This window comes from Pogona vitticeps, chromosome 3 (genome assembly GCF_051106095.1).
Source record: "Pogona vitticeps strain Pit_001003342236 chromosome 3, PviZW2.1, whole genome shotgun sequence".
NCBI lineage: Eukaryota > Metazoa > Chordata > Lepidosauria > Squamata > Agamidae > Pogona > Pogona vitticeps.
The window spans coordinates 109,457,203-109,480,034 of NC_135785.1; the positions used below are offsets into that span (position 1 = coordinate 109,457,203).

At 43.3% G+C, this 22,832-nt stretch overlaps 1 protein-coding gene across 1 annotated transcript in view; it reads left to right on the forward strand.

The window, feature by feature from the left end:
• Positions 1-22,832, forward strand: part of ZCCHC24 (zinc finger CCHC-type containing 24) — a 172,056-nt gene that overhangs the window by 139,886 nt on the left and 9,338 nt on the right. Inside the window, exon 3 of the mRNA XM_020802541.3 lies at positions 7,060-7,224. Coding sequence (XP_020658200.1) covers positions 7,060-7,224 — 165 coding nt within the window. The remainder of the gene's footprint in view (positions 1-7,059; positions 7,225-22,832) is intronic.

The window sequence follows — 22,832 nt, forward strand, 5'->3', positions numbered from 1 at the left end:
AGTGTGACAACCTTTCTTAATTTCTATCTTGCACCACCTCATGAACCCTAGCATTCTCCTATATATATTAGCCGAGCAGCTCTTTGCCGTTTGGGTTAAATATGCATTTATACCTGGTGTGTACATGTAGTTCACCATTCTGGGATACCCAGTGTGATGTACTGGACAGAGTAATGGATGGGAACTCAGTAGGCCTGGGTTCTAATCCCCACTCAGCCATGGAAACTCACTCAGGGTTTGGAACTGGTAAAAGTACTCCGTAATTATCTCACCTTGAAAGTCCTGTTAGGATTCCAGATTAGTGGCAGAGAGAGAGAGAGAGAGAGAGAGAGAGAGACTTGCAGCACCCTAATAGAAAGGAAAACTTGCAACAGACAGATGAAACGGGAAGGCAGGGACTGGCTGGCAAGAAACAAAACTATAACTCAGCAGTGGAGAGAAGATAAGCAACAACAGCAGAGTGGCAAGAAACCTGCAAGCGCTATACTGCACAAAGATTCATTTCTGCTTTTACTTGTGTGTGATTTGGAGGACAAAGATGAGTAAATTCTTGAAAAAGGTGAGAGTGGCAAGAGGAAGGGAGATAAGCTCTCAATTCCACATTTAATGAAGGCAGACAGCTGTAGGTGTGGTAAAGGATGTGGTGATTTGCTCTCAGGAAGGAAGTGTCTGAAGTTTGTGCTTTTATTTTCTAGTTGGTCAGTAACTTTTGGCTTTTCTAAAGCTCATCTTCATTTCTTCTGGGTTGGCAGGCTTTTCCTGGTCACTCTAGTTACAGTATAAACAACCCCTTTCCAGCCACATCTAAATATCCAATCATATGTAAACAAGACTTATTGATTGATAGGTTGTCTAAAAGTTCTCTTTAAACTAAGAGGTCATTTCCCTGGCTCATGACAAAAAGGGAAAAGTAAGTATGGTTTTAGTGAAAGATGCTAAAAGAGCACACACAGCTCTTTTGTTTTCTCGTTTTCTTTAATTCGAGCATCTTGACTTAAACAATGCCACAGAAATTTGATTGTTCGCCATAACCTTTTCTTCAGAAACTGAATGCAAATGTGGTTTTAATGGCCATTGTGCTGTTCACATCTTCCTTTGTAATCAAAGAAAGATACAGCTGCTTTAGAAAATGACTGACAGGATCACCAGGGTACCAGCAAGATGTGTCTTTGTCTTATTTCAATCTGTTTTATTTCAATTATACATTTAATAAAAACATTTAATCCAATTTTCATTGTTCTTGTTGTTTAATCGTTAAGTCGTGTCTGACTCTTCATGACCCTATGGACCAGAGCACGCCAGGCCCTCCTGTCTTCCATTGCCTCCCGGAGTTGGGTCATATTCATGTTGGTAGCTTCTGTGGCACTGTCCAACCATCTCGTCCTCTGTCGTCCCCTTCTATTGCCTTCACACTTTCCCAACATCAGGGGCTTTTCCAGGGAGTCTTCTCTTCTCCTGAGATGGCCAAAGTATTGGAGCCTCAGCTTCAGGATCTGTCCTTCCAGTGAGCACTCAGGGTTGATTTCTTTCAAAATGGATCGGTTTGTTCACTTTGCAGTCCAGGGGACTCAAGAGTCTCCTCCAGCACCACAATTCAAAAGCATCAATTCTTTGGTGGTCAGCCTTCCTTAAGGTCCAGCTCTCACTTCCATGCATCGCTACTGGAAAAAACATAGCTTTGACTATGCAGACGTTTGTCAGCACGGCGATGTCTCTGCTTTTTAAGATGCTGTCATCGCTTTCCTCCCAAGAAGCAGGTGTCTTTTAATTTCGTGGCTGCTGTCCCCATCTGCAGTGATTATGGAGCCCAAGAAAGTAAAATCTGTCACTGCCTCCATATCTTTCCCTTCTATTTGCCAGGAGGTGATGGGACCAGTGGCCATGATCTTAGTTTTTTTTTTTTTTATGTTGAGCTTCAAACCATTATTGGCACTCTCATCTTTCACCCTCATTAAGAGCTTCTTTAATTCCTCCTCACTTTCTGTCATCAGAGTGGTATCATCTGCATATCGGAGGTTGTTGATATTTCTTCCAGCAGTCTTAATTCTGGTTTGGGATTCCTACAGTCCTGCCTTTCGCATGATGTATTCTGCATATAAGTTAAATAAACCGGGAGACAATATACAGCCTTGTCATCCTCCTTTCCCAATTTTGAACCGATCATTTGTTCCATATCCAGTTCTAACTGTTGCTTCCTGTCCCACATATAGATTTCTCAGGAGACAGATAAGGTGGTCAGGCAGTCCCATTTCTTTAAGAACTTGCCATAGTTTGTTGGGATCCACACAGTCAAAGGCTTTTGCGTAGTCCATGAAGCAGAAGTAGATGTTTTTCTGGAACTCTCTGGCTTTCTCCATAATCCAGCGCATGTTAGCAATTAGGTCTCTAGTTCCTCTGCCCCTTCAAAATCCAGCTTGTACTTCTGAGACTTCTCAGTCCACATACTGCTGAAGCCTACCTTGTAGGATTTTGAGTATAACCTTGCTAGCGTGTGAAATGAGTGCAGTTGTACGGTAGTTGGAGTATTCCTTGACACTGCCCTTGTTTGGGATTGGGATATAGACTGATCTTTTCCAATCCTCTGGCCACTGCTGAGTTTTCCAAACTTGCGGGCATATTGAGTGGAGCACCTTAACGGCGTCATCTTTTAAGATCTTAACTAGTTCAACTGGAATGCCAACTCCTCCATTGGCCTTGTTGTTAGCCATGCTTTCTAAGGCCCACTTGACTTCACTCTCCAGAATGTTTGGCTCAAGATAAGCAACCACCCTATCTGGGTTGTCCAGGACATCCAAATCTTTGTGGTATAATTCCTCTATTTATTCTTGCCACCTCTTCTTGATGTCTTCTGCTTCTGTGAGGTCCCTCCCATTTTTGTCCTTTATCATGTCCATCTTTGCATAAAATGTTCCTTTAATAGCTCCAATTTTCTTGAACAGATCTCTGGGTTTTCCCTTTCTATTATTTTCCTCTATTTCCTTGCACTGTTCATTTAAAAAGGCCCTCTTGTCTCTCCTTGTATTCTTTGGAAGTCTGCATTCCATTTTCTGTAACTTTCCCTATCTCCCTTGCATTTTGTTTCCCTTCTCTTCTCTGCTATTTGTAGGGCCTTGTTGGACAGCCACTTGGCCTTCTTGCATTTCCTTTTCTTTGGGATGTTTTTTGTTGCTGCCTCTTGTACAATATAATGAGCCTCCAGCCATAGTTCTTCAGGCACTCTGTCCACCAAATCGAATTCCTTAAATCTGTTCTTCACTTCCACTGTGTATTCATAAGGGATTTGGTTTAGATTATACCTGACTAGCCCAGTGATTTTTCCTACTTTCTTCAGTTTAAGCTTGAGTTTTGCTATAAGAAGCTGATGATCAGAACCACAGTCAGCTCCAGGTCTTGTTTTTATTATGTTGTGGTACATAAAACCACAGAATTCAAAGAGGGTGTACTTTCTTTTTCACTTGACTGTATATGCTACTTCACCACTACAAATTTTTTATTGTTTATTTATTCTCTTATATTATATTTATGCTATTTCCATCTCACTTTCCATCTACAGCAAGTGGAAAACAGATTCAGCCACCAAGCAATTAAAAGCAGCTTAGTCAAAGACAAGATAATTAAATTAAGAACAATACAAATCAAAGAACTAAAAGCCAGTTTAAAAGCATACAGTATATATCTACCCCATTCCTAAGAGCAGTGAGAATAGAAATTGGCCACATCTTGGCAAACAGAGCATTCTGGACTTCAGGAGCAGCATCAGAAAAATCTATGGGCTTTTTGACTAGACCTTCCTAGGTGTTGGCAAGGATGGACCGGCCATTAGCTGGAAGGAGGTGGTCTGCTGCCACTCCCTCATTGCCACCTAATCCCCTGCCACCCCATGACTCTGCTGCTGCAGTGCTGAACACTTGCAGTGGAGGGAAAGTGAGGAAGAAGAGGGCATCAGTGATAGGAGCATTAGCACAGTGGAGCGTGTCTGAGCTGTTGGTCAAAGGCCTAGGCCTTCAGGAGACATGACATTGTGAGAGGTTCTGTCCCACAATGCCTTGGACTTTAAGACTCCGTCCTTTGGCGATATAGCTGTGTGGCTATATTCGAAAGGTGATCAGGCAGCCGGCGGCAATTCAAAATAACTCACTTTGGCTGTCGCTGCCACTCTTATCCTCTTCTTCCTTCCCCCTCCGTCTGTAAGTGTTCCCTTGATGTATTGTTGGGGAGCATGGGCTGCAGGGGTGTCAGGGACTGAGGAGCAGCCAAGAGCAAGGGTAGTGGTGGTGCTTCTCCTTCCACTTCATGAGAGTGGTGGGAGAGCTTGGACTGCCAGTGAGCATGGGTGTACTTAACAGGGCCTCCCTGAGGATCTTAATGGCTGAGTATGTTCGTAGTGATATAGACTTAGACTGCCATGCAGTGAACTGCTCGCTGCTTTAAGGGATAAAACCAACGCATTGAACTGGGCTTGGAAGCTATCAGACAGACATTGCACATCTTTCTGCAAGGTCATAACATCTCAATATCACATGCCAATGAGAAGCCTACTTGCTACATGCTGCACCAACTGCCGATCCTGGAAACTCTTCAGTGGCCAAAAAATATTGGCACCCTTGCAATTCTGTCAGATGCAACCCTTCTCTCAGAAAATTGTTGCAGTTGCAAATTTTTGGTACTCACGTGTTCAGTTCTTTGGTTTGCATTGGAACAACACAAAAAAAGAGAAGAAAAGTCAAATCTGATACAGTCCCACACAGAAACCCAAAAATGCACTGGCCAAAATTATTGGCACCCTTAACTTAATATTTGATAGCCCCCCTCTATTTTAATTTTCTCTACTGTTTTATTTTTCAAAATATTTCCCTACTGATGCAGGACTATTCTAAGGACTATTCTAAATAAATGAGATACATTAGCATTATTAAGTGTACCATGCTAGGCAGATGCACTGCTGTTTCGCTATGTCACTTATGTTATTTGGGGGGGGGGAGTCACCATGGCCCACTGAATGATGGCTACAGGAAAAAGGAAGACGGTTTAAAGGTAGCTTGGGGGGCAGGAGATGTGTAGAAAGTAAATAAAAGCACGGGGAAAACCATCTGGATTGAAGACTGGCTTTCCTCAGCCACAAACACACACACACACACATCCTCCTGAGGAATAAAGTGCCTATCTTTGGAATGCCAGCTCAGGCTTTTAGAGCCTGCCATTGTTGCCACCACTGCTTCCTCCCTGCCATGGGCTCTGGCCCCACAAGGCAGGGCAACCTCAGCACAGCCTTAGCTAAGAAGAAAGTCAGGAAAAGGGGGAAGGTTATCTTCTGTCTGTCTTCCCAACCTTCACACCACTGAGATTGCCCTGCTGCAGCTTTCTTTTGTTGCTATTGCTACTGCCTCCTTACTCGTAGGTAAACTGGCCAAGCTTTATATGCAGATAAATAAGGCAAACCTTACAAGTAACCCAGTGATCCAAAAAGCTGTCTGTACCCTTCTCACGGGAGAGTAAACATCTCCAGTATGAATGGAAGGATTGTTCAATTTTTAAAAATAAATTGAAATTTACCATTTTTAGTATGGCATTTCTCTGATTCTTTTTTTAATATTTGTGCTCATACCCTTTTTAGCTTTTAAATGTTGTCTTTTAATGATATAAGTCACCTTGGGTCCATTTAAAGGTGGGGCAAAAATATTTTTAAATAAACAGCTGAACTATTCATATTGCTAAAATGTGTATTTCATCATGCATGCTTATTCTTTGCTATGTAAAATGTTGTAAACAGTTAATAAATGCTAAGATCGTTAAGGAATGTTAAGAAACCTTAGAAGACAACAACGTAATGGTCCATGCCACAGGCATCTCTGCAAAGGCTGTGATTCACTGTTTCCAGAACTTGGATAATAGAATGACAACCCAAAACAGGAACCATATGGACCTCAGGCCAGAAACGGACATTAGAGACAGCCCATTATTAGAAGTGAAAGAACATTAACTTTGCAGAGAGGTGACTGAAACAATCGTTCTATGTTTGTGAAACTTAGCCTTCCACAAAATCCCTTGGTTAAGTCACAAAGGCTAATCATCAAATAAAGCAAGCTAATTTGCATAGTCCTGGATGTGAAAGACGCAGACACGGTGACACTCAAATTCTCACATTAACTAAGAACATCCTTCTTCCAGTCATGGGACATCTCTAATGTCTGTTTCTGGCATCAAGCATTCCTATGAGAACCAATATTTCCCCTGTGTAGTGACTACACATTACTATTACATGTGAAAGTAGAGTAGAAGTGTATAAGGGGCCACAGCTATAAGAAAGGGGCCACTGCACAGGAAGCTAAGTACAACATCAGAATTGCTTAGCTCCTGTGAGCCAGTTAGTATCTATAAACTGCATGCAGATGCTCCTTTGTCATATGAACTGCGAACTTGTACTAACATGGGGTTAGTTATCTATACATCAAGTGAAGCCCTAAACAGTCTAGAGCTAGCCATTGTTCATATGAACCCCAGTGCTTACCAAATTAATTGCACTGGTAGAGTGGCCATATACACATTATAGGGAAAAAAATGGGTCACTCAAAAAAAAGGGCTAAGAAGGGGCACATATTTGCATACAATTATGCAAAAGGTTCATTGGCTTATATATATATAGGGTGATGCCTAACTAGAGATACCCAGTGTGGTGTAGTGGATATATTGATGGACTAAAAGTCAGGGGACCTCAGTTCAAATCCCTGCCCACCCATCAAGACTCATTGTGGGTTGGTGGGTGTGAAACTGGTAAAACTACTTTAAATACCTCACTTACCTTGAAAAATCTTTGATGGGTTACTGTAAGTGAGATGTAATTTGGTGGCACATAAGAAACCCAATGTATATCAGTGAATAGAAAGAGTTACTGCCATTTAAATATTTGAATTGAAATTAATACCTTTCACCATAGAAGGAAAAAGTTGACCAGTGATCAGTTTGGTGGAAATAACTGCAATTTATTCCTGTGCCCTCTTCTGATCACTTGTGGGTTTCTCTCTCTCTCTCTCTCTTTCTCTCTCTCTCTTCACATTTTAGGCACGTCCAAAAGGAGAAGGCCTTACACCGTACCAGGGGAAGAAGCGCTGCTTTGGTGAATATAAATGCCCAAAGTGCAAAAGAAAGTGGATGAGTGGAAACTCCTGGGCCAACATGGGACAAGAATGTATCAAGTGCCACATTAATGTCTATCCTCACAAGCAAGTAAGCCTGTTTCAAACCTCCTTTGAACAGCAAAATATATACACAGGAGGAAGTGAAGTCAACGTGAGTTGAGATCAGAGATGGGCAGTTCAGCAGTTTGTGTCGGTTTCTTTGTCAACCGAACAGCTGTTCGGTGCTTCCCAGTCCTGCCACCTCTGGTGGGCACACACTCAAAGGCAATGCCCAGAGGAGGTGAGGCAGGGAAGCCAGAGTGCTGCTTCTTAGCGCACGCCCACCTGAGGAGATGGGGCTGGGAGGCACTGAACACCTGTTTGACGAAAAAACGAACTGGCATGTACTGTTGAATCTGCAGTTCATGCCCATCTTTGATTGAATTTCACATTCCCTGAGATAAAAACCTCATATTATGAGACCCCACACTGATTCTCCAGCTTTGCATCTCCATTTTGGAACTTCAATTTGATGACGATACTGTGGCTTCGACAGGGTGATTTTCAGACATGTCTGTTTTCCCTGCCAAGCTCTGTGATACTCAGTTTGACGAGGACTCAAAAGCTCTCCTTTTTAATCATATTACAGTAGTCCAGGGTCTCACAAAAGGGTGCTTTTTTCAAGATTGTTCTAGAATCTGCCCAGAGATTTCACTGTAATGATCATGCTGGCTGGGGGATCACTCAGCAAAGTAACTTGTCCAAGCTCCCCCAGCTTTCCTCAGAATTGCAGTTGTTCAAGCCAAACAAGGAAGTGAATAGCCTCTTGAGATTCTAGAGAACTGTATAAGGAGGATGAAAATGGGAGGCTGAAAGAGGTTCTTAATTCAAAGAAACAGCTTTGGGAAAAGGTATGTAGTGGCGGCATGAAAAAGGTCAGCTGGAGGAGCAAAGCAGAAATAAAAAAAATATTTCAGTGCTCTGATGAAGCCTTCAGATTAATTCAAACTAGGTCAACATGAAAACTGATCCATTGCAAATGAGACTGGAGGCAGTGGGACTAGCAACTGATGACACCCTGCCAGAAACCCAGGATCCCTTCCAAAGCACAGTCTCTGCTCCCTTGCTGACCATGAGGACAGAAGCCGCTGAGTGAAAGAAATTCCCAGGGTAATTCTCCACAATTATTGGGGTTCACAGAAAGGTTTCTAGGCATTAGGTGAAGCCAGACATTTTGATTAATGGCTTGTTTGCAGGATTAAACATATGCTTGGGCTTGGGGGGCAGAGCTGTTCTCTTCACCTTGCATATCTTTACTCAGCGGGGAAACAGACATGTGCCTTGGCAACTTTTCCTTTCTCATTTACACAGGTCGCTTTCAGAGTCACCGTTTTTAGATTTTAATATAGGGGGAGAGTTAAGCTATTGCAGTGGGAGGGGCCAAATTCTCAGGATAGCTTAGAAGCTTGCCAAGCTCAAATGCAATGCATTTTGACAGCAGTTGTCTTGGGGGGGAGAGGGGAGGGGAGGAGTGACTCTAGCAACCATAGCAACACAAATCAAACAAGCACCACCACTCAGTGTGTAGTGCCTGTAAGCCTGCCAAAAATATAGGTCTGCTTGAGGAATGCTCATGTGTGGACTGAAATACGGACGGGGAAAACATAGCCCTTCTCATTCTTCTTGAATTGTTCCTCTGATCCTTCTCAGATGAGTTTCTGGGAAAGGGAGGGGTCTATCCAGTGGTGTGAGCCTGGAGCACTGTTTGTGGTAGTGTTACAAATTCTGTCAACCTATCTTAAATTTTAGCTATACAAATTAAATTTAAAATAGCTTTTCTTCATTCTTCTTGTACATTTTTTCTATATAAAGGGAATATGTGTATTTCTGCAGCTTAGAAGAGTTACTCTTTCTGGACTATAACTCTCAGAATCTTCTGCTGGTCATATCAGGTGGGAGATACAATGAGATGGGTTCCAAAAAGTAACTGGACTGAGCATTGGTGATTCCCCACTGACAATTTGAAAATAATATAGCAAGCTTCCTCGTGCTGACTGTTGGTAACAAAGACAACCAGGAAGCCTAAATCCTAGTAGCAACAACTGTAATCAAAGTCAGTGGAGATTTCTTAATTTATGGCAACACGCTGCTAAATGTTATGGCTTTTGCTTTACTGCATAACAGGATTTTGGCCATTGAGTTTTAAAAGTATTTTTGTATCAATATCAGCAGGATGAGCCCAAGATATTTTTTTCAGCACTGATGATGGAATAGTATCCTCTACCCCAGTGGTCCCCAGCCTTGGGCCTTCATATGTCCTTGGACTGCAGCTCCCAGAAGCCTTCACCACAGCCTCTGCTAGCCAGGATTTCTGGGAGTTGAAGTCCAAGAACATCTGGAGCCCCAAGGTTGGGGACCGCTGCTGTACCCCACCAGAGAAGCAAATTAGTCCAGGTGTCATATACCTCTATAGGGACTCACAGTATAACCACAAGCAACCCTCTAGAATCAGATGCCTGTGACAATCGTCTGATGTTTACATGGTCAGCTTAAGTACTCTGAACAAATTGCTCAAGCACCAGTAATCATTGTTTATAATAAGTAAAGAAATAAATAATGCTAGATTCGAGTTCTCCACTTCCCAATCCTGCTTGGGGACATAGACTCACTTGAGATCATCCCATTTCCCCAAATCTTCTAATCTTACCTTTATTGCTCTCCCATCCCCTGGCTTAGACGTTTGGACTCTGAGGATCTGAGTAAGATGTAATAGGTGTCAAAGTTTTTACCCATAATCTAAAGACATTATGAACACCACATAACCAGGGCTGGCCTTGACCATTTTTGCATTTGAAACAAAATGCCAAAATTACATCTTCCTCCAGCTTGATTTTTTAAAAAAAAAAATGATACTGTGATGGAGGCTTGGAATTGTAAGTTGCATTCCCCCATCTTCCGGAAATCAGCTGCTGATGCAAATTGTTTCATCATACCATCATGGGATAGCAAACATCCTGAACCTGGCAAACCAAGGAAAAAACAAGGAAAAAACAAAAACAAATTTAAAGTATTCTGCATATATTTCAGTACTTTCCAGAGCATGAGAAAGTTGCTTTTTTGGCAATTTGTTACTCCTCAAGTCCTCCTGCCAGCATGGCCAGTAGTTTTCCAAGCACTGGTATTTCCCCTTCAGTTCCTGGCTATTTCTAAAGCTATATGTCAATCTTTTTTGAGGCATAATTCTAACAGGTATGCAGCAGGTGCAGTGTGCTCAAACAGTTGTGGTTTGGCACCTGACATTTTAGTAGATTTGCCCTATAGGTTTTACCCTGTGCACGTTAACTTGAACATTTGATTGCTTCCAAATGAACTTAGTATGCACACAATTGCAGCCTCAGAGTCGACAGAGCCTACCGCTCACACAGATGCAGGAAGTTTCCATGTTGCCCTTTAAAATACTTTCCCCCTCCTATGGTAGCTTGCTAGATTTTATTTGATTTTCCCCCAATTGCATGGTGATGGAGCTCTAGCAAAAGCAAGGTGTCCCATTTACAGAAGGCTGCTGTCTTTTGTCCAGCTAGTTGTTCATTCTCCTTTTCGTTTGACATCACAGCAGGCCCACAGCAGAGCTGGCAAGCATATCCATTTCCTTGGCACTCTTGGCAGCCTCATCGCCCAGATGCCAACCCCTGAATGGTCATTCCCTCTGCTTTCCCATCGTCCTCTTCCAGCCACTCTCTCTCGAGGACAAGTGTCAATGTCTGTGCCTGCTTCCTGGTTGGTCTCTGTGTTTTTGGCTTTCTCCCAGGATGTTTCTGTGATGACAGCTGTAGAACTGGACACAGACTCAGCCAGCTGGTGGCTGCTTTGCTTTGCTGAATGCCATCCTCCTGTGTAGGGACGGGGTGGGGGGGGAGTTTAGAATTTTGTTCAGTCTTGCAACTAGAATGAATTCACCCCCACCCCCATAAAGCCCCAGATGGATCTCTCCACACCCAAATGTCTTTGAGTAATACAATTCTTCTGCAGAGTTCCAGAAATATTATCTGTTTTCGTTCCAGCCACCAAAGACAGAAACAGCCTGGGCATCAAATGAAGCTTTCAGACAAACTTCTGTATAATTTTTTTACTGTTTTCACATGTGAGGCTCAGAATATTTCTCTTGCCACTCCCCAATTTACACATTCAATCAATGTGAAATGCCAATATGCACCTCACATTGGTTAGAATGTACCTTCAGATGACAAATGTTACTTCGGCACTTTTGGTTCTCTACTCATAATTGTGACTTCTTCCCAAAACTTGGGAAAATTAACTTTTTTGGACTACAACTCACTAAAGCTTAGGATTTATAGTTTTTAAAAATTCTAAGGCTCTGGTTGTAACTTACATCCAAAGGCTGGCAAGGTGGGCACTTGCCTGGGTCACCAAGCTGAAGTGGGCACTGAGCTGTGTGTGGTGACTCAGTGTTTAGTGAATGTCTTGTTTGCATTTAGTTAGATGTGGGGTGGAGGCAGCAAATATCTTTTAAAAAAACCCTCCAAATTTGTACAGTTTGAGTATATAATTTACCTGAAAAACTGGAGTTGTGAGTAGCCACATTTAAGGCTGTAAGAGAAGATGAAGACTGTATAGACGAAACTCTTGAGCAGCAACTGAAGGAGGCATTGGAGGTGGAAGAACAGCAAGACAAAGCAGAGCAGGAGAAAGCTGAGGAGGGAACAGACATAGTGGAGGAAGCACCAGGGAAACGAGTCACAATTACGAACCCAAAAAAAGAGAAGACACTCTTCACCAGTGGAACTGTGAATCAGATTTCAGATTCTTGGAAGAGGAGTCTAGCAGACAGCATGCAGAGGAAGACATACAGGAGACTATGTGGGAGGACATGAAAGAGGCTGAAGCTCAGCCAACCAGAGTCAATTAACCCACACCCTACAAAAAGAAGAAGAGAAGAGTAGTTGTAGTAGGAGACTCCCTACTGCATGGGACTGAAACTGAAATATGTCGGGACGATCTATGGACCCGCCAAATTTGCTGTCTCCCTGGAGGACAGATTAGGGATGTAATGGAAGGATTACCATTGCTCATACAAACCATGGATGCATATCTCTTCTTATCCATGTGGGAACAAATGACACAGCTAAGAGGAACTCTGAAGAAATCACATCAGACAACACAAAGAAATTTAGCAGGGATAAGTAGCTCTGAAAAGGAAGTGCAAGGACTTTGAGGCCCAGATAGTCTTCTTGTCCATTCTACAGTACAGTGGTGCCTCGCTTTCTGATTGCCCCGCTTTACGATGATCTTTTTGTAGTCGCAATTGCGATCACAAAACAATGGTCTAAATGAGGGAATTTCGCTTTGCAATTATCAGTTCCCTGCTTCGGGAACCAATTCTTCGCAAAACAATGATTTTTCAACAGCTGATCGGCGATTTCAAAATGGACACCGGGTAAATAAAATGGCTCCCCGCTGTGTTTAGGGACGGATTCCTCGCTATACAGGCAGTGAAAATGGCCGCCGTATGGAGGATCTTTGCTGGATGGTGAGTTTTAAGCCCATTGGAACACATTGAAAGGTTTTTGATGTGTTTCAATTAGCTTTTTATTTTGCTTTACGATGTTTTTGCATAACGGCGATTTTCCTGGAACGGATTATCACCGTTAAGCGAGGCACCACTGTACTCGGAAGAGGAATAGAAAGGGATAGGAAAAAATTCTGCATGAATGAATGACTGGCTATGCAGGTGGTGCTGACATAAGGGATTTGGGACCACAAGCTACACTTCTTTCTATTCCTCTTCTGAGTACTGTAGATAGTCTGCTGGCAAGCAATGGGATGCACTTTACAAGGACTGGGAAGAATGTGTTTGGCCACAGCATGAAAAACGTCATCAGGAGGGCTTTAAACCGAGGCTGCAAAGGAAGAGTACAGACAAGTAGCAAAGAATCACAAGGATGGCATTAGGAAGGCAAAAGCTGAGGATGATCTGAGGTTAGCAAGGGATGCTATTTTGACTGCACCAATGCTTTTGGCAAAGTGCCCCATGATATTCTGATTAGCAATCTGAGTACATTTGGGCTAGATAGAACAACTATCAGGTGAATACACAGTTACAAAATCACACTCAGAAAATGGCTATCAATGGCTGCTTCTCAAACAGAGAAGAGTTAACAAGTGGTCTACCACAAGACTCAGTCCTGGGTCTGGTGCTCTTAAACATTTTTATGAATGAATTTAATGAGGAGAGTGCACCAGATTTACAGATGACACAAAATTAGGTGGTATAGCTAATACCCTGGAAGAGAGAAACAAAAAAATTTAAAGATCTAAGCTTAGACACTGGGCTGAAAACAACAGAATGAAATTTAGCAGGGATAAGTACAAAGTTCTGCATGGGAGTAGGGGAGAATGCATAGTTGCAAGATAGGGGCTATTTGTCTCACTAATACTACAAGCAAGAAGGATCTTTAAATTGTTGTAGATCCCAGGCTAACAGTGCAAAGCAGCTGCAAAAAAGGCAAATGCTAATTTAGGCTGCATTAACAGAAGTATACTCTCTAGATCCCATGAGGTATTAGTTCTCCTCTATTCAACATTGGTTAAGCTTAATCTTGAGCACTGTGAACAGTTCTGGGCACTGCATTTTTACAAGGATGCCAACAAACTGGAGCAAGTTCAGAGAAGGACAACAAGGATGATCGGGGGATTGGAAATGAAGCCCTACAAGCAAAGCCTGAAAGAACTGGGCATATTTCACCTTGAGAAAAGAAGATCAACGGGAGATATGATAGCACTTTTCAAATACTTGATAACTATACAAAAGAAGGGCAGGATCTGTTCTTAATCATTCCAGAGTGAAGGACATGTAATAATGAGTTCAAGTTAGAGGAACCCAGATTTCAGCTGAATATGAGGAAGAAGTCCTAACCGTTAGAGGAGTACGACAATCGAACTGGCTGTCTCAGGAGGTGGTGAGCACTCCAAAGCAGGAGGCATTTAAGGTTAGACCCAATGGCCTTATAGGTCTCTTTCAGTTATATGATTCTATTATCCAACATTATTTAGTTCTTCTTCGTGGCCTCTGTGAATCACACTGTGGGTGATCTGCGCCTGCACAGAGCCTCTTCGGAATATTCTAGAGCTTCTGCGGCAGCAAAAACACACACATTAGAATAGATCCCTCCCCCTCGGTATAAGTACCTTGGTGCCAAGAATCTCCTTTCAGTTTCTTTCAACTGCCACATTGAAGATTCTCTTACGGCTATCTTCTGTGAGTCTGAAAGTGAAACAAGTTCTTTTTACTGCTGAACTTATAAATCTTTTTGTCTTTATTATTATTCAAAGATACATATACTGTTTTTAGTTTTTTGTTCTTCGTGCCTATGGCCATCACAAACCCCCCCATTCCAGTTTTTCTTTTTCTTATTTTCATAGCCGCTTTGGGGTCATGCCCATTCAAGCACTGCGTGATTTGCGATAACAAGATCCCACTTTTGGATGGTCACGCAAAGTGCCTTTTTTGTTTAGGCAAGGCGCATCAAAGCTCCTCGTGCCCTCATTGTAAAAACTTCAAACGAGGAGTCCTCCGTTCTCGCCTATCTCGACTCAAACTCCGCCTTTGGGAACAGTCTTTGCAACCGCAAAACCTATGGCTCAAACTATGTGTAAAACTACCTCACAAGCGAAAGCCATGGAAAAAGCCATTGCAGAATGATTGAAACATCATTTCTCCACTACTCCATCTTATTCTGATGCGCCTTCCAATTCTTCGAAAACTTCTAAGACGCACAGATCTAAACAGCATCGAAAACATCGACATCAAAGCCTTCTGAAAAGCAAAAGCTTCCTCCTGATCCGATTCCCAGTCCCCCGCAACTGAAATAATATAAACGAACCAAATCAAAGATTCCGGCAGTCCCTCCATAGCAGGTTTCCGAACCCAGCGATTTAATTTCTGTAGGTTCACCCTGTGATGATGAAGGACTCCCATCTCATCAACCTGTTTCTAAGTCACCGACATGGGACGAGTGAGTAGACCATCTTAATTCCTTGCCTAATAGTCCCCAGCATTTTTTCTCTCCTCCTAATCCGTCCACTGATGCCTCCCCAAAGAAAGAGGAACCTGAGCCTCAGCCGGATACAGTGCCCTATTCTATGCCATTGGGCCGTCCTCCACGGCCACCGGTGCACTATCAGGCACATCCAGCATATGAGGCAATTCCACAAGTGTATGTTGATCAATCCCACGCACAGCACGCTCATCAGGTAGACATTTGTCCCGATCAGTGCTTCTCTAACCTGCCAGCTGCGGATGCTTGAACGGTTTACTCCTCCGGTCCTGTATTAGCATTGCATCAGAAACTTCCATCTTGACAACCTTCCGTGTCAAAGAGGCGTTATCACTCAGAGGCACACAGCCATCATATGACTCTTCATCAACCACCAGCGAAAATCAGGGCAGTCGAGAAACATGCTTCCACCCGCGAAGCATTCACAGCCCCTGTGACTACATATTTTCCAGCTCAAAATTATGGAAATCACTCCTCTCGCTCGGCATCCCCAGACTCTATTTACTCTACAGACCTACCTCTGCGTCCACCGAATTGGCCTCAGCCGCCTTTTCGACACCATAGAGACACTGGTTCTGATATTGACGACCCTCGATATCCATCCTGGTCCATGGATACCCCACTTAGATCTTTCTAGGTTGCTAGCCTTCAACAATGACACCAATCTAGACATGAAGTCTGACAATATCGAGACGCAGACTTCGACACCAAGATACCATCTGGTTTACCTCCGTCCATGGATGCACCTTCAACATCGATACCAGTTGACAACTCTTGATGTCAACAAATGTCCATGGACATGCCACACTCTTCACTGGCAGACCACCATCAACATTACTATGATCTACATCCTCTCGACACCAAGGTCGATTGACATTCTATTGACTCTAGGCTCAATCCCAAGGTCTCAGAACATGGTTCTTGACCACAAACACCATCTGTGCTTCTCACAACGCCAGATTCTGACCTCGCAGATGTAGATTCTCCATCCCCAGCAGAGGATTTCTAAACTTACACTCAACTCATGATCCGCATGGCTAAGTCATTGGATCTTCAAATCTATCGCCCCACAACCAAATTGGCGGATCATGTTTATGATCCTGTTTCCAAGTACACAACTACCCCAGTCCATATTTCCATGCTGCCATCTCTTAGCACTGCTCAGCGATCTTGGACTAAACCAGCCTCCTCTCATTCAGTCTCTAAAAGAATCAATCTCTGTCAGATACACGACCCTGGAGCACTTTTTCTCCAGAAACAGCCGGCCCCAAATTCAAAATTTGTTGAGGCCTCACAATCGCGATCTCGACATCGACATTCCCTTATCCCACCTAACAAAGACAGTCAAAGAATCGATTCTATGTGCAGGTGGCTTTACTCATCAGTGGCTTTTACTATGAGGGTAGCTAACTACCAAGGAGCTATGGGGGAATGTCAATGCTTTCTTTGGGATAACATGGCCACTTTTCTTGACTCTTTAACAGAAGACAAGAAAGTATTAGCACAAATCTTCCAACAGGAGGGTCTCTCTGTCGTCAAACAGCAAATATTCTCTGCCAAACACATGGTAGACGCCACGGCTAAATCCATGGCTATCTCTGTCAACTCAGACGTTTCTCCTGGCTAAGAACAGCCGGCCTCACGGAAGATGCCCAAGCACGTATTGAAAACCCCCCTCTTGATGGCACCCGTCTTTTTAATGCTGAAACTGATGACATCTTAGAAAACATTAAGAAGAAATGTTCCGCTGCCAAAAGATGGGGCATCTATCCCACTTATCAACAGCGCCTCCAATGCAATCAATGGAGGCAACCTTACAATTCCTACCAGAGGTTCCAACATGAATCCCAACATCAGAACCTCTACACGCTGTATTTTAAGCAACAACAATACAAACAAAAACCTCACCAGCAACCTATCCAAAGGAGCAATGACTGCAAACCCAAACATCATGTTGATGTTTTCCTGACCGAGATCACAAATCAACCACCTTTCCTCTGGAAACACCTGCTTGGCAGTCCATCACCACTGACACCTAGGTTCTTTCCATTGTCCAAAATGGATACCACATCCATTTCCACCAACTCCCTCCATCGCATCACATCGTCACTCCACTGTCCCAAACTCTACAAGAAGAAATAAAAAATTTAATCATCATGGATGCAATAAAACCTATACAACAAAACAATAATGGTTTTTTCTCTCGTTATTTCACCGTCCCCAAAAAAGACGGAGATTTACGACTTATTCTAGACCTCAGAGAACTCAATCAATATGTCACCACCACAAAATTCCATATGGTAATCCCTTCTACCTCTTTTCAGAAAAAATGACTGGTTTACAGTTATAGATCTACAAGATGCATACTTCCATATCTCCATCCACCCCTCCCACAACACAGTTTGTTTGATTCCAACTCGAGCCCCAAGCCTACCAATTCAAAATACTTCCTTTCGGACTGGCAGCAGCTCCCAGAGTCTTCACCGCATGCATGGCCCCAGTGGCTGCTTTTCTCAGACTTCAAAAGATCCTTGTCTTCCCATAAATAGAAGGCTGGCTCCTTGTAGCTCATTCCTGCCATGAAGCTCACCGAGACACTCTTTTCACCTTATCCCTCCTTCGCTATCTCGGTCTCAACATGCAAAAATCCAAAATGATTCCTAGAAGGATTGTTCATTATATCGGGGCTTCCATAGGCTCCACCCAAGCTCGTGCATTCCTCCCTTTCGACAAACAACAAAACTTCATTTCCCTCCTCCAAGGTTTCATCCCTCACACCTTGGTTCCTGCCATCCTCGTCCAATGTGTACTAGGCACCATGGCCTCCATGACCTCAGTTGTATAACACATACGCCTGAAGATGAGGTCTCTACAATCGTGGTTTCTCTCACTTTGCGACCCACTGACAGAACCTCCCAAAACTCTTTTAAGAGTTACTCCTGAACTCGCATCACAACTCCAATGGTGGCGCTTCATCCCAAATCTCTATGGAATGCCTTTTCCAGCAACCACGTCCTCAAATACAAGTCACAACCGATGCCAGCCTTACCAGCTGGGGAGCACATTGCGGCTCTCTCAAAATACACACCAATTGGTCCCGAAGAGAAGATTCACTTCACATCAACGAGTTAGAACTATTAGTGGTAATAAAGGCATGCAAAGCATTCAGAAACGTTCTAGCTGGCAAGGTGGTCCAAATTGCCACCAATAACACCACAGCCATGTACTATATTCTCAGACAAGGAGGCACACACTCCCCAAGCCTCCTCTATTTGGCGGTCAACCTATGGGAATGGTGCCTCTCACACCACATATGTCTCACAGCTCTGCACATCGCAGGCCAGGACAACAACCTAGCTGACTCTCTCAGCCACACAAACTCACAACCCCACGAGTGGGAATTAGATCAAAGAATTTTCTTCCACCTGTTCAAAAGATGGGGGAAACCGACTGTAGACCTTTTTGCCTCCCGCAAGAATCGGAAATGCAAGCGCTATTGCTCCTGCACCGGGATTGGCAAACACTCCCAAGGAGGCATGTTTGTTGGCCACTGGCCCAAGACCCTCACATACCTCTTCCCACCATTCCTGCTCCTCCACAAGGTAATGGTCCAAATACAACAGGACAAACCCAACGCCATCCTCATTGCTTGTGGGTGGCCGAGACTGCCCTAGTTCCCAGTGCTGCATCACCTGTCTTCTGACGTCTATCACCTCCCCCACCTACCACACCTCCTCACGCAAATCAGCTCCCGGATTCTTCATCCTGACTTACCTGCTCTGCACTTGGCAGCATGGAGGATTCTCCCTCCTTGATGGATGTTCTCCATCAAGCAAAGAAGCCCTCCACTAGGAAAGCTTACCTGTATAAATGGGGGGGGGGAATGAGTCTTTTAGTACAGCTCTTTCCCTTCCTGCCGTCAACCCGTCTCTCTCCACGGTTCTCCGATATTTGCTCCAGCTTAAATCTTATGGTCTTTCTCTCTCTCTATTACAGTCTGTCTCTCAGCAATCATCTCATACCAACCACCAACCTCTCCAATGGCTTGATTTTTTAAACATCCTACACTCAAGCGCTTTCTTAAGGGATTGTCACATGCTTACCCAGATGTTCACCTGCCCTCTCCACAATGACCTTAGTCTTTCAACAACTTACTAAACCTCCGTTCGAACCACTAGCCTCAGCAGATCTCTGTCTACTTTCCTTCAAAACGGCCTTTCTTGTTGTAATTACTTCAGCTCGCTGAGCAAGCAACCTTGCAGCTTTACGCCACGATTATCCTTATATACAATTCTATCCTGATAAAGTAAAACTGTCCCTCAATGTGTCCTTCCTCCCTAAAGTAGTGTCTCAGTTTCATCTCTCTCAACCACTGGTCCTCCCATCTTTCTTTCCATCACCATCCACAACCCATGAATGACTTCATCATACTTTGGACGTCAGGAGGACCCTCTCCTTTTATTTGTCATGAACACAACCCTTTTGACGTTCCCGATGCCTCATCAACTTCCTAACAAAGGCCTACAAATCACCTCCCAGATGATCTCTTGCTGGGTTGCCTCTACTATTCGGCTTGCATACAACTTGTTCAACAGCTGGTCCCTCAAGCTATTCACCCTCATTCCTACATGGTGTGCCTCTCCCAGACATCTGCGCCTCAGCTATGTGGGCACAACCATCTACCTTCATCCGACATTATAGACTAGATGTTCGACAGAAGTCTGATGCAGCATTCGGATGTGCTGTTTTGGCTCCTGCCTTGGTGTGACACCCTGGCTCCGAATAAGACAGCTTGCTAGTCACCCAGGGTGTGATTCACAGAGGCCTCAAAGAAGAACAGCAGGTTACTCACCTGTAATTGTAGTTCCTCGAGTGGACCTCTGTGATTCACAGATCCCACCCGACCTCCCCTCTGTCACACCATGCAATATTTTTCTCCTTGCGATGGTTGACACAACTGAAGGGAGAGTCCTGGCGCCAAGGTACTTATACTGAGGGGGAGGGGTCTATTCTAATGGGTTTTTTTGCTACCGCAGAAGCTCTAGAATATTTTGAAGAGGCTCTGTGCAGGCATGGATCACCCACAGTAAGATTCACAGAGGTCCACTCGAAGTACTACAATTACAGGTGAGTAACCTGCCGTTTTGCTACAAGCTCCCCCTCCCACAAAAAGTAAGAAGTTCTACCAATTAACTTTACTTTTTTTCTTTTCCAATCTCTAGCTTGATGTCACTCATTCTTGATAAAAATCAGCAGAACATCACTATAGCTAGTGGTGATGTAATATGATTTGTAAGCATTACAGCTGCTATATGTGGAAAAAGCACTTAATGATAGCAAAGAAAGCTGTATATTGATGGGGTGCTTCTGGAAGCACAGCTTGGAAATTTTATCTTTTGGCAACTATGCTGGCTAGAGAAATGTGGGCATTGTAGTCTAAAAAATCAACTTTTCCATGCTCTACGCAAATAGGTGCTCCTCCATCAGGAGGTAATTACTCTCATTTTCCTCATGGCTACCATGTATACTTGGCAGATAAATTAATATTAATAGGGCTCTCTTCAATTCGCAAACCTACTGTAGATAATAGATCAACTACAGCCTTGGGTCATGGGCATCATGTTCACAAAACATCAATTTGCTTGCCAGCGATATTTTGATTTAAGTCCTAGATAACCTTACACTTTTCCAAACAGATGTGCTGTTTCTGAAGTCAAAGCCCTCAACAACAGTTCACGAAAGGCAGGCAGCCTAAGCATTGCTTTGTGGTCTCCAACTAGCCCAAAGCAACCTGGTTTCCTGTGTTTCCTGTATCTTTCCTCCACAAGTATGTTGTAATGTGCTGGTAATGATAACATTCCTGAAATCTAAATGGCTTGCAGGCCAGTAAAAAAACTGAAATCAACAGAAAGCATGGGAAAAACAAATCTGAGAGAAGATATTGTTGCTGATTGTGGTCCAAGAAACTCTTGGCATTCCCAAAATCCTTTGCTGTACTTCCAAGCGGGGGAAAAATATCCCTGAGAGTTTATGTTAATTAGTTTAAATCTGGTTTGTATCAGTAAACACAATCACTGTTGTCTTTCTCTCTCAAGTTCTGTCAGAGCAGCTTCTCCCCAGGCCCCTTTGCATGGGACTCCCTCTGCTACACTGTGCTGTGGTGGGCCGAGGGAACACCCATGGGCCATTTTGTCTATTATAGCACAACAACTGCCAGAACAAAGTTGTGGGGAGGAAGAAGGGTGCCCGGAAAGCAGGGAATTCAGCTGTTCTTCTGTAATGGAGTAACAAAGGTGGACATTTTTTAAGGAAAAGGGAACTGCCTCTCCGAACAGTTGCACATTGCAAATGGGCAAAATCCTTCACTTTCCTTCAAAATTTCATCACTGTAGCTTTCTAGTTCAGTAAATAAGCTAATTATGCAGATACTGAGATGAAGAAGCATGCTAGGGTGTCCCTTTTAACTGACTTTTAAAATGTAGTTCATCTTTTCTTATTTCCTTAGAGTTGTTCTTTCCCTGTGGCTTCTGATATTTTCCCCCATCCATCTCAAACATACTGTGTAATTTCAAACAGTACTTTTGCTTTGATGAGAAGTATTTGAAGTAGACTGGCTGAGAACAAACAGGTGATCCCACTTTGCAGTTATGTCTTTTTAAAAGAATAAATAAATAAATAAATAAATAAATAAATAAAGTAAAAGCTTTATCTGTAGTTAAGATTTTGGGGCTACTGCAAGGAGGGACTGTGAGAGGAGCAAGCTGGAAAGGTGCTGTTTGACACATTCTTGCTTTGGTGAAGGAAAAAAAAACATTTTAAGGGCTGCCACCAAGATCATGAAGCTGGTTAAAGTCTAGCTAGAGGGCCTGGTGCTCTCAATGTTAAAGAACAAAGGCATTCAGATCCAGGACTCCAAAATGCTCTGCATTGTTCTGTCAATGGCACTGTATGTAATGAGAAACAATACAGAGCCATCTACTTGATGTCTGCAACTGTTTCCCTCTCATTCTAAAAATTACCTTATTCCCTTTTCCTTTGGCTCAGTTCAGACCTAGTTATTCCAGTCCGTTAAACTGGTGCACAGGCTGATTTTCTCTTCCTTAACCCCCCCTTCCTCCTCCCCCCCACAGGGGGGGCTGAAACTGACCAGACATTTTGATCAGCCCTTCTAGGCTTACAAAGGAGGGAGATACACACACGCACACAGAGGTGGAGAAGAGTGAACATGGAAGACACACTAGTGAGTGGCAAAGCCAACAGACACAATTTACATGGACAGAGGCATTCACATATGCCAAAACAACTGAAAATAAAATGTTTTCACAAGCAGTTTAAAATAAATGACCCTCTTGCAGCCGAGTAAAATACTTGGCTTTCCAACAAAAAAACATGCTTCCCTGTCAAAACAATCCAAGCTTCCAGCCAGGCAGTCCCCTTTTCAAAAACTGATTTCAAACATGCTAAACCTGACTCAAATATAGGTTTTCCCCTGCATGTAACCACTCTCTTTGTTCTACTCTATTCTTGTTACCAAAAAGTAACAAATGGCTAGTAACCACATCATTTTTTTACTATTACTTCCCAGCTGTGATCAAACCATAGTTTAATATATTTTGTTGTACAGAGTGTGTATTTTGCAAAT